The sequence below is a fragment of the Corvus moneduloides genome, chromosome 4, assembly GCF_009650955.1.
Source record: "Corvus moneduloides isolate bCorMon1 chromosome 4, bCorMon1.pri, whole genome shotgun sequence".
In the NCBI taxonomy this organism is placed as follows: Eukaryota; Metazoa; Chordata; class Aves; order Passeriformes; family Corvidae; genus Corvus; species Corvus moneduloides.
Window position 1 is genome coordinate 17,776,256 of NC_045479.1, and position 12,378 is coordinate 17,788,633.

The 12,378-nt window shown below is 45.7% G+C and overlaps 1 protein-coding gene across 4 annotated transcripts in view; it reads left to right on the forward strand.

Moving 5' to 3' along the window:
* Positions 1 to 3,852: 3,852 nt before the first annotated feature.
* Positions 3,853 to 12,378, forward strand: part of DENND5B (DENN domain containing 5B) — a 104,979-nt gene continuing 96,453 nt past the window's right edge. For 2 of the 4 annotated variants that reach the window (XM_032105912.1, XM_032105911.1), the window contains exon 1: positions 3,854 to 4,017. In XM_032105912.1, coding sequence (XP_031961803.1) covers positions 3,906 to 4,017 — 112 coding nt within the window. In that variant the 5' untranslated portion in view covers positions 3,854 to 3,905. Of the gene's footprint in view, positions 4,018 to 12,378 lie in introns of all 4 variants that reach the window. The other 2 variants (XM_032105910.1, XM_032105914.1) reach the window with 2 other exon arrangements.

Below are 12,378 nucleotides of genomic sequence, written 5' to 3' on the forward strand. Positions count from 1 at the left end.
TGCATAAGCTCAGAGAATGGAAATTGCACTCTTTATGAACCTCTCTATAAAATCTGCTGTTGTTTTTCCAACTTCTGCTATAGACACTTCTGCACTTTGTGCCAGAATGACTTGGATTCCAGTCTTACAGTCCATCATTAAGCCATCCTTATCCCATTTCTTTCAGGTGACTATTCACATCCAGCTCCTTGTGAAGGAGCTGACAACACTGCTCAACTGAAAGTCAGCCAAGAGTTGAAATGTTCTGAGCATTACAAACGTTCGTATTGCATCTTAGTGGTTTTCCTTCCTTCCACCCTACAGGATCTCATGACCCCATAGATACTAGAGCAGGACAGGAGAGGCTTTCAATGGAAAATCAATGTGGCTTGGCAGCTTGTGAAAGATCTTCGAGAGGGAACTATAGAGCTGTATGGAGGAGTGAGCAATCTATCACAGCAGCATGATTTCCAATTCATGGAAGAATGATGAAGAAAATAGAAAGTGAAGCAGCAGTGTCACAGCAAGGAGAAGGGATGTAACCTTTAAAAAGCAGGTTTTTCCACCCCTCTGAAGCATTGGGCATTGGCTTCTTGCAGAAGTAGGACAAAGAGCTTGATGGTCTGATCTTTTATGGCAGATCCTAAGGGCAGGGAGAGCTGACACGCTTGTTAGCATTTGACCCAGTTTAAACTAACAGGTTCTGAGGAACAAAGACTCACTGAGAAGTTACTGAGAGGGAAACATGAACCAAATTGACATTGAGAGAAATATTCATAGCAACTAGAGATACAAGTACTTAAGGAAGAAGAATTCTGCCAAGCGAAAACCTTCCCTGGCTTTGTTGTACCAGTGGCAGTCCAGCTGGTGAAGGGACAAAGCTGCAGCCACGGGAAGAGCAGATCAAAGTAAAAAGTCCCAGGCAGATCTGGTCTATTCCAGCAAGTTTTTTGTGCTTCTCCCAGTCTGAAATTCTCAGTCCTGCCTTATCCCTGTTCCTTGGAGGAGCATGTAAGAAGTTCTGACACTGCTTTGTGCTCTGATGTGCCAGGGACAAACCTTATCTCCCTGGGGTTATTGTTAACATGATTTGAATAGAGGACATCCATCCTACCCAGGTCCCTTGTGGAACTTTAACACTTTTTGTTGGTGAAAGGAAAAAATGCTCAATATCCCACCCAGTTATCTCTGATCATCCCAGATGTACCTCATGGCACAATCCTATTAGACACTACTGTACAAAAGTTTTTCCATGGCATTTGGCTGATTAATGAGTATGTGCAGCACTTTGTGATGCTTTTAGGCCTCATCTTTGTTTTTCTCTTGCTCTTACAAGAAGCTCCACAGCACCTTTGTGGACCTGCTGAGACTTCTGTAAAATTTAAGCACTCAATGTTGTAAGTAGAGCAGAAGTATTGAAAGCAGGGCAGCCTTTTTAGGGAGGCACTGGCGATCAGTACAAGGTGGGTTTGGATGGTGAAAAGACAACCAAAATGCCTAGATTCTGGTAAAATCTCTTAAAAGCTACTGTTTCCTTGGGATGAGAGCCAGGATGGAGGGGAAAAAAACCCCATGAGAATGAAAAAGAGTTACCCAAAGGCAGCGTGCAGTATCCAAAGCTAGATCAGCTTGGAGGGAAAGACTGAAAGAACTTAGATGGAGGGGTTTAGGCAAGAAAATCCAGGCCCAGGGACATATAATATGGCTTACCAGAGCCCAGGCAAGCTGGGTCTGCTGGCCCTGCTTGGCAAAAATCTGAGTGGTCTCATTAGGATGACTTTTGTGCCCAGAAGATCGGTTGTCTTAGGAGAAGAAATCACTGCTCCCACAAAATTCCCCCACAAAAAAAGTGTCTGTGGGAGCTGTATGTATAGCAGTGGGAGCTCAACCTCACAGCTAACCCAGCAAGAATGAGTTTATTAATTTTATACCTCCAATCCTATGTATTGTGCTTTGTCCTCTTGTTTAATGCTATATGCACTACTGATTTTATTGAGGTTGAGATGTCTGTGCACTGAACGTTATTCAAGCAAAAAATACTGTCCTGTACAGAAGACAGCTAAAGCAAAGCAATCTAGAACCAGCTGTTACTTAAGGTAAAAAAAGTCAGAACCATTGTGTTAATTTTCAGGTTATTTTTAGAGCAGTCTTAATTCATATATCCTTTAGAGAGGCTGATGAAGCCTCTGTCCTGGACTTCCTGGAGACACCCATGCCACTGGGCCTCAAAAACCAGAGATATCTACAATAAGAGTACTTGGTTTTGAGTGAGAGTCAGAGACTGACTTGTCAAGCTCTTATCATCTGACCTAAAGCTGAATAAGCAAATACATACAAGTTAATAAACAAACCAAACTAAATAAAACAACCTAGCTCTGGAGCAAAGTCGAGAAAATGACTGGTCTCACTGAAAATTTCTCTGTGGCTCTAGCAAGGTTCAGGTTGTTACTGAGTGCTGCAACTACAAGAATTCGAGATTGTGAGAAAGGGTTAATCTTCTTTTTATTTTTATTTTTTAAAAATTTTTTTAGTTGGACATTGGGGTTGTTGGAAAGGGAGAAAATTGGTTTAGCTCTTGTCTGCTTTCACTACAACACTGCAGGAAGCTAAGAAATAAAAGGGCATAAAATTTGTTAATTTGACGGGATGAAGAGAGATGCTGACCTAGGTGGCTTCCAGGTCAGAATAGTTACTCCATGTACCTCCATAAAATGACACATTCCTTGTAGGCATTTTCTTATCTAAGGCACTTGTTGAACAAGGACAAATGTAAACCATATAAAGAAAATATGTGATTCGCACTTCTAAGAGGAAAAATAAAGGGGTCATAGGAGTCCACAGTAAGCAAATGACGAGACTGTAATTACTATAGAGGGCATGGACCAAGACCAGTAAACAGATGAAACACAAAAGGATAAAAGTAAAAATACTGATTTCTGCCAACAACCTCCTTATGATATCCAGATGTCAGAATTATCGGCATATGCGGGGATCTCATCGCTTTGGAGAAAAAAAAAAAAAAATAGAACTTCAAAAGAATCATCTCTGCCCCTGTAAAAGTAGGTGCCGCTCCTGGACGGAGCTGCCAGTATTCTGACACCGGGTGATCCTATGGAGAAGGATTCGATCAGTGGGGGTAAAATAACGCTGATTTCTTTCTGGACGCTGCAGAATGGCTAGTAAATCTTAAATAAACTAGGAACGAAGCAATATTTTAGATTTTTGCTTTGAAACGGAGTGCGGGTGGCGAAGAAATAGCTCTCCCGTAACGTGGTACGGGTGCCATCCATCACGGAGCGGGGATGGAGACTGCACAAAAGCAATCCGCCGCGGGTGCTGGCTGGCGCGTCCACATTCGGGTGGGGAGGAGAAGAAGCCGTTTCCCCCGGCAGGATTCCCGCAGGAAGCGCTCAGCGCAGCCCGGGCGCCGGGCGGGGCTCGGCCCGTTCCGGCAGCAGGGCTCCGGGAGCTCCCTCCCGGGGCCGGGGGGAAGAGACATTCCTGGTAGGAAGCGGCACCGTCTTCTACTTTATTTAAATAAAGCCAACCTCTCCTGCTCACACGTGGGGGCGGGGGAGCCTTAAGCTTTAATCGCATATCCCAAGTATTGCAGGTACAACGGCTGACAAAGCCGCCCGCGGCTCCCCCGACACGCCGGGAATGCCCGGCCGAGGCGCGGGGCGGGGGCGGCCGCCCAGGGTTTAAATGCCCCGCGGGGGCGGTCCGGCGGCGCGGCACGTCCCGCCCGTCCCCGCCCCGCTCAGCTGACAGCGGGGCCGCCCGCTGGAGCCGCCGCTGCCGCCGCCGCTCGGTGCCCGCCTGCGCGACCCCGCCGGGGATGGGGGGCGGCGCGCCGTGACCGGCCCGCGGGCGCGCCCGAGCCGCGCTGCTGCCGCAGGGAGCCGCCGCCGGGAGCCGCCGGCGGGATGAGCGGGAGCGGCAACCCCGGGCCCGGCGCGGCGCCCTGCCGCTTCGCCCACTACTTCGTGCTGTGCGGCATCGACGCGGAGAGCGGGCTGGAGCCCGACGAGCTGGCAGGTGAGCGGCGCCGCCGGGAGGCCTCGCCCGCACCGCTGCGGCTCGCCGGGCGCTTGGGATGCGCTGCCTCAAAATGTCTGCTCCCCCCGAGGAGGGGAGGAGGAGGGGTCGCCGCGCCGGTGGGAGCCGCAGGGAGGGGGCCACTTTGAAAGATAAAGCATCCTCCGGAGGGGCTGTTGGAGCATCCCCTCGAGGGCAGCTCCCGCCGGGCGGCGGGGGGCTTTGGCCGCCGGGATGCGCCGTCTCCCGCAGGCCGGGCTCCGCTGACCCGCGGCTCGCCCGGGTCCCTGATGGTGGCGAGGACAGACAGCCCCCGGCGGGTGGGCGCAGCGACCCGGCCGCGGCCAGCGGGGTGCGACTGGCGGGAGAGGGGAGCCCAGGGTTACGGAATGGGAGGGAGCCGAATGACCGAGCTTTCTGCCGGGGCAGATGCATTTTCTTCAGTATCTGCGCTGGAAAGGGGGGGAGGGGTCTGGGAAGAGCTGAATAAATTAATAGAATCGCATCTTTATTATACTGGTTTATTCAAGTCTTATGCCTATTCAGAAAGAGTCTTCCTGCATCCTTCCTTCCTTCCCCCTCCACCCCAAGAATGTTACAGAAAAATAAGGAACAAAACTATTGCTGTAGGGTCTAACACATTTTCTGAAATGTTTATTTTTGGTGGGTTCATGACTGGATATGAGCTGATTACGTTGGCATAAGGCAGCAGTTCTTCCTCAATGTCACTTTTGTTTATATAAAAGAAACTATTTAAATCAGGTTTTTACGTATAAAATTTGATCAACTTCAGGCTTAATAGCAGGGCTTCTTTGCGTGGAAGCTAAGCGTTTCTTCATGGAGTTACGAGTTCGGAAGTGCTTAAGTGCCAATGTTTGCCCATTCCCGTGCGTTCGCACTGCAGGCGAATGAGCTGTGCATGGCTGAAGTTGAAGGCAGCTGTAGCTGCCACAGTGAGCACCTCTGCCTGGTAATAGGATCCTGAGGATGGGGTCCTGGGGGTGGCATCCTAGTGAGGTCTCTGCAGCTATTGCATCAGGAAGTACCTTGCCTCCTGGTTGTGTAAGAGAAAGACATGATGATCTGTATCACTGATCAATGTACACTGGTTGAAGTTCATGTTTTTGTCACTTGTAAAAGGGGTGGATGCACATATCTTTCCAAGGAATGACTTTCCAAGGAACCTTATCTTAAAGCAGGGTAACTAAGTCTCTACCCTTGGCAGTGAGCACACACTGGAGATAGCCCTGGGATCTCCAAGTTGAAGCATTAGCCGAAGGTGCTTTCATCTCTTTGTTTTGTCACAAGTACTAGTGACCACAGTCGTGTATTTTCAGTTTTGCTGCTTTTAGCAGAAAACTCCTGGCTCGTGAGCCACCTCCCAGCTGATGGCATACAGGGTTTGATTTGCATGATATGACCTATTGGGGTTTCAGCTACCTAAACTGAGTCATCTCCAACTCTTGTATCTGAAAATAAACTATTTTTAAAGCTGTGTTGGCTGGTAGGCTGTGCCTTCCCTGATGTACCCAGACTTCCCAAGTTGTCTTTTGCTGATTCTTGCACCATTTCTCAGTGAGGTGCACAAGTATGTTCTTGGGGAGCACGGCTCAAGGGCAGCCTGAGTGTGGTGGGTTTGTGCAATGTAGTGCCCCGACTACAGGGCTCATCTTCCATGGTCATTCAGTGGTTTTAGCTGAACTGCTCTGGCAACACTGAGCAGATTTCAAAGCTAAAGGAATCTCCCTCTTCATTTTTCAGTAAAGGAAAGTAATTTTGGCACATCTAGGATATACCTATTTATAAAATAGAGTGCAGCTGTGAGTAACTTCAAAGAGAAATTACCAAAAGTAGTAATTTTTAAAGCAATGTCTTTGTAACTGGTTTAAACTAGGCAAGGTCCAGGAGTATGGTTTGGACATACAAACATTTTTGGTAATGCCAGTTCGGGAGGCATTCTTAATACCTTAGGAGGATTGGGATGTGATAGAGGAAGAAGTGGAGTAATAGAAATATGATGGGACTTAATATTGCCACTGAGCAATGTTATATTTTTAGGGACTCATGACAGGAGCTTTCTGCTATCAGCTGGGAGCTCAGCAGTGGGAAATGCTGGGGAGGAACAGGGAGTGCTGTGAGCCACAAATATAATACAGCCGTGGAAAAATTAACTCTGGTTTGAGATGTAGCTGAGAAAACATTTCTGTTAAAGCTTGGGGAGTACTAATGCCACTGTAGGCAGGCAGTAGTGAGAACCCATCTAGAAATCTGTGTTACAGGTTTCAAAAACCAAGCTACTGGGACTGAATTCATTGTCGGAATGGGTGGGGAGAAAGATGCTTGAGGGAACAGAAAGTCTGTTGTATCACAGGAAACCCACAAATGGCTGTTCTTTCTAAAAATGTTCTTAAAACTCTGTAGAAGTAAATGATCCTGTTCTTTCAGTATTATGTAGAGGGATAGCTACATCTTGCTGTCCTTGTGCTTCAAGAGCTTGTTGAGGTAAGTCACAAGGCATCAATGAAAAGTTGCTGTGACTTAAGCTGCTGCGCAGATCATCCCCAGTTTAGCCAAAAAAAAGTAATCAAGAGCGTGCCTATCTCCAAACCCGTGAATCCCTTGGCAGCCGGTGTTCACAAAGCGCCGTGCTTGCCCCTGGTCTGCCTGATGGAGCTGTTCTGGGGCTGTGCAGAGGAGCAGGGCAAGGGACAAGAGGAGCTCTGCTGCAGCTCCGGAGGCCCCAGAGCCTCTCCTGTGAACAGAGAAGCAGTAGTTAGAAAATCCTCGAGGGATTTTCAGCTTTCAGATGGACTCGGTGGTGATGTGCTGAGACACAGGCAGCTCGCCGTGGTACGTGGCGTGCTAAGGAGCTGCCTGTGAGTCAGCTCTGCCGTCATCTGGAGATCCCTGACCTGTGCCCTGCCTTCTCTGGGGACAGCCCGGGGCTCTCCCCTCTGTGGAGGCTTTCCTTGCCCATGGCTTAAGCCCAAAATCTCTTTCCATAAAAAGTGTCTTCAATTAAAAACAACAACAAAAAAAAGACACCAAAAGATCCTCATCTACTGCATCGGGCATGAAGTGAGATGTTTCAGTCTTTGAAAGCAGGGCAAAGAACTGCTTTTCTAATTTTTCTTGTAGTATTGATAGGTCTGGTCAGAAAATGAAATAAAATCAACATTTATAGCTGTGTAGCATTTTGACATGTTTTTAGGGAAGAGTATTTTGTTTTATAGTTCTTGCTCCACTGGATGGATGCTCAGGGCTTAAAATAAGTTTGGTAGATGAGAATTTTCCACCAAGCAAATGGTTCATTTTCCTTAGATTATTTTTTTTTGTGTTTTGCATGTATGATGTTTTCTGGTACAGATTTTTTTTTTTTTGTAGTGACTTGCTCCACAGCTGGCTTTACAGATGGCTGATTTGGGGTTTTTAAGTGAACTAATTCTGAAGAGTTAAAAGCTGTTTACCTATTGCTCAACTTGGTAGTGTATCCAGGCAAACAACAAAATTGCGTATAGATTATGATGTTGTCAAAACACTTGTGGCCCTTATCACAAAGCTCTCACTCAAGGATGGAGGGGGAAAAAAACCATTTTTTTTTTTCCAGGCTCTTTCCAGGGACTTGAGGAAGGAAAGGAAACTATCTAAGGATTTCTTGGCACTTAATAGTTGGAGAGGTCATAAAAGAAAAGCAGGGTATTTGATTTGAAATGTCTTGAAAAGCATGAAAATTTCAGTATTGGTTTCAGTGCCCTGTTGAACTGCACTGAAGCAGGGTGATGGGAGCTTTTCTGTCATGTTTAGGGCTGATGGAAAATAAAGTTCGGTTCACTTTCCTCTTCATGCCTGGTTCTTTCAGGTAAAGCCATTTTGAGACTGTCAGCCCTGGAATTGCTTGTGCTTGAGTGAATTTGTTATAGTAAATATTTAACATTGCATTTAACAGAAAGACCTAATTCATTAAATTGTTCCTATAATATGTTTTGTCATACTACATGAACTTTATGTGCAGGGCACAAGGTTTCCTGGCTGTAGCAGCTTTTACTATTTGCTTGGGGAGCATGTTAAAAATTGTAGTCTCTTGTTTGAGCATCACAAACTACAATTTAGAAAAATCCAAAATACATATGACTCAAAAAGCAAATGAAATATATTTTATTGGGGAAGTAATTTAGTGCTCTGGAGGAAAGTAGGGAGAGAATTAAGGATGGGCATTTTGTTCTGAAGTGGAAGGACTGGTCTCCATTGAGGGTGCAGTTTGGAGGAAGAGAAGGTGCAGTAAACCAGCATGGGAGCTGGGGCTTGAAGGGCCGTGTTGGATGGTGTCTTCTCCATCTTAGAACGTGAATATTGGTGGAATTGTGGTAGCCTGCTTGCTGTGTGAAAAGATTGATAGGATTTTTATAGGGTTTTTTCCACACAGGAACTGTAAATATTACCTCAAGACTGTGCTTATGATAAGGAGACATTCTAGTTATGGTGTCTTGTCTAGCAAACATATTTTACACTATCTAGTTTTGGCCATTGTGTAAAGATTCAATGTCTTTCTGCTCCATTCAGTGTATACTTGAAAACTATAGAGAGCTTCATTCCTTTACTTTAAAGATCAAATCCTTTATTTTAACGGCCAGCAAAGCAGAGAGCGGATGCTAGTCATGCTCACTGAAAATGCTGAGTGTCTTGGGGGAAACGCACATTTCTTCTACCTCATGCTGTTTCCCTACAAATATCCAGATATTGGTAATTAATTTCCCTTCAATGAAACGTTGAAATCCAAACAGGGCATGCTGCAGTCTGGCTAGCTGTGCTTCTTATCTAGTAGGCTCTTATTTTTAGAAAGCCGAAAGACTTTTTCGTCCTTGCGTGTGCTTGGCACCTGCGCGCTCACGCCTTGCAGAGCCTCCCCACCGCCTTCACTGTTCTCCTTCGCGCTTCCTCCGTGCCAAGTCTGTGCGCGAAGTGCACTGCCAGAAAACTTGGTGGCATTACTACAGCGATACAACTTCTCGTGTGCGTGGCTTTTCTGAAAATAGGCAATTGGATTTTTTCCTAGTTTGCTGGAAATAGACTAAGAAGTTTCCCTTTACCGAGGAATATCTGAGCAGTTGCGATTCTTGTTCATGACTTACTCAGTTGGCACAAATGAAAAGCAGAAGTTTTGCTTTCCATTTTTCAGTAAAGTCCAGATTTGCACAAAGCACTTTCAGAGGGATTGTCCAGGTGGATGAGAATGGTGCAAGTAGAGGCAGAGGTGGCTTATGCTGTTCAAGTTAACAAAACTTAACTTGCTCCTCAGAAGCAGCTGAAGTAGATTGCTTAGGATTTCTCGTCTTTGCAGGGCTTGTGGGAGGGATGGAATTCAAGCATTTCTCCAGCCCCCCTTAAGAAGTGATGCTCAAATGCAGCACTAAATCTTCTGACATTATAGCTGGAAAAAAGCAAGTGTCATGGATTAGGGATTGGATGGAGTGGCTGGCTTATTGAAGTAACTGTCATTTTTTGTGAACTGTCATAATAATAGTGAAATACTGCATTCATTTAGGAAACCTGTTTGATAAAAATCTAAGCCAGGTTAATATTTTGCTCATGTGAAACCAAATCTTATTCTGCATAAATAAAGTGTTGAGTTTCTAGTTAAAGGAATACGGAGATAATCCTTGCTTTGGGGATACCAAAATTGGGTGCTGAAACAGAAATAATGTTTCTGCTCTCTTCTACATCTTTAAAGGTGGTCGCATGGATAGTTGCTGTAATGGTTCATTCTTCACTTTTTTTTTTTTTTTTGGCTATTGGAGAAAACCAGAATTCCGCTGTAATACCACAAAGATTTTAATTTTGTTTTTTTAAAAAATCTGAATTATGCATTAAAGACTTCATTCCTATAGGAGGATTTCTGCAGCCAAAGGAAACAGTGCTTTTTATAAAGAGCTGTCAATATTATTGACAAGTATGATCTCCAGTTACAATAACCTTTAATAAGGAGTAACTCTCTTGCTCGCTTGCGTAACAGAGCATTTGTGGAATTGCTGATGGCTGTGACGTATTGCTATGTTTTAGTAATAGCACTTTCATTCTCTATCTGTATATATGCCAGAGAAATGCTGGATTTAAATGCTTGCCCAGTCCTGGTGTGATGATTCTGTTATACAGTTGCCTTCATCTAAGTTTTTTACACTGTATTCCTTTGAAAATAAGGTACTGATTGAGTTGGAAAAACATCATTATTCCTATCAATAGCACTGACTCACTAATGCTAAACCAAAGAGAATTTCTTGTACTTTGCTTGCCAGATAAGCTGCTGTTTTGATTTCCACTTAGAACGACTAAAGCCTCTTGCAGGCTCAGAGGCTGCGTGGCTGCCAGTGGCTGTTGCAGTAGCAGAGAAGAAGAAGGTGTGATAGTGTAGGTAGGGGGCTTTTTCGGTAAGAACCCCAGGAGCTGCTCCGTTAATATTGCTGGAGGTAGCCCTTTTCCTTCACACAGTGTAAACTGCAGTGGTAATCAAAGCAATGCCAGGCAGAATGGCTGAGCTGCTGTCCTTTATAAGAACGACCTAAATCCAGCCTAATCTTGTTCCTGCGCATCAGCCTGAAGTCACTGCTGGCCCCATCCTGGCGGCTTAGTGGTGCAGTGGCTCTGGAGAGACGGGGTCCCCGGGCTCGCAGCCGCCTGCCTGGGGCACAGAGCTCTGAAAGACAAAGGTGGCACATCCCAGGGAGCGCGGCAGTGCCGGATCAGGCTCGGCATGGCTCTGTGTCTGCAGCGAGGGTATGGACATGGTGGGTGGGAGCCTGAGGTCAAGGTCCCTGCTGCCAGGGTAGAGGCTCCTGTGTCAACGTCCACCTCCACCCTGATCCCCAGGGTGCTGGAGGATGGTGGCTTCTAGGGGAGGGCAATACCCACCACTCTGCAAACAGAAGAGCAGTACCCATAAATATGTCAGAATTGCTCAGGGCAGTGCGTGACTGTAGTATTGATTTCTCCGCTCAGCTGTTTTCCCATGTCCTCGCCAGAGCCATTTCCCAGTGCTGCAGGAGCTGTTCCAGTGCCCTGACACCCTTCCCACAGCTCGCCTGTGCCAATGCACAGCTCCATGTAGGAATAACTCCAAAATGAGCTGCTTCAGGAGAGGCTGAGCTGCACATAAGCAGCAAGGTTGTCAGGGCTCTCTTGCCTGCCTTCTTTCACCCGCTTGTCATGGACTAATCAAGTTGTCCTTAGTGCCAGCTCGTCCCTAAAACATGCTGGCAAGTGTACAGCCCGCAAAGCCTCTGCGTGGGCTGGCGCTGGATACGTGGCTGGCACACTGCTCCTGCTGCAGTTCTGGTCTGTTGCAATGAGGGCTGGAGTCAAGGAGAAATGTGAATGAAGGGGAAAAAAGCAGTGCATGCACTTTGATGCTGTTAATGCTGTGGTCTTCGGCTGGTGCTGTTTGATATCAATTAGGACCACTGACATATGTGGAAAGAACATTACAAGTAGCTTGTTCAGGCACCTCTGGTGTGCATGGAGAGGAACTCTGTGGAACATATGAACCTTCATATAGCCCACAATATATTTTTTTTCTTCTCTTTTTTTATTTTTTCATTATCTACCTCTTAACCAGCAAATAGCAAAAATATATACGGTAGGAAAAATTGCATCGAGGAAAAACAAATTTGGTCAGGAAACAGTAAGCCTTTACTGTGGTGTTTTGATCACATTAGCCATATTGATAATCCCAAAAGTAATTAGGAAAGAAATGGTGATGGGTCATCATAGTAAAAGAAACATACTGAGGAGATGACTAACGCGTGGCAGACTGCTGAAGTGTCAGATACAGGCATGGCTGGAAGAAACTTCTGCTACATTATCGGTATGAAAATATAAACAGCTCCATTTGTGCTTCTTGCTTGGAGTCAAAGATAATTTTTACTCAGCTGTGTGATCATTGTATCTCAGCTGGGGATTCTCTCATTAGGGTGTCCTAGGCTTGGTGGAGGTGCCTGGCTTGAAAATGTGAAGCCATTCTCCTTTGAGATGTGAGGTTTTGCTTCTACTTCCATATCTACCCAAGCCATGAAAAATAATATCAAAACATCCAAGAAGATGCTTGAAGAGTGAAATGGAAAGAGTATTCCCATGCTAATACATACTCCATGGTTCGAAGGACTTTGCCAGATCTCAGTGACCTGCTTCAAGTGACAGTATAAAAATTGACTCTTAGTAGAATATAATATTGGAGTGAGGGGCCTGGTTTTGGTGGATCTGTAAAGAAAACTTGTTCTCTCACTGGAGAACAACCTTCACCCTTTCATACAAACATGTCAGCTGTTCTTGGTTTGTGTTCAGAGGCAATGTTAAATATGTCAGTCTTGTAGA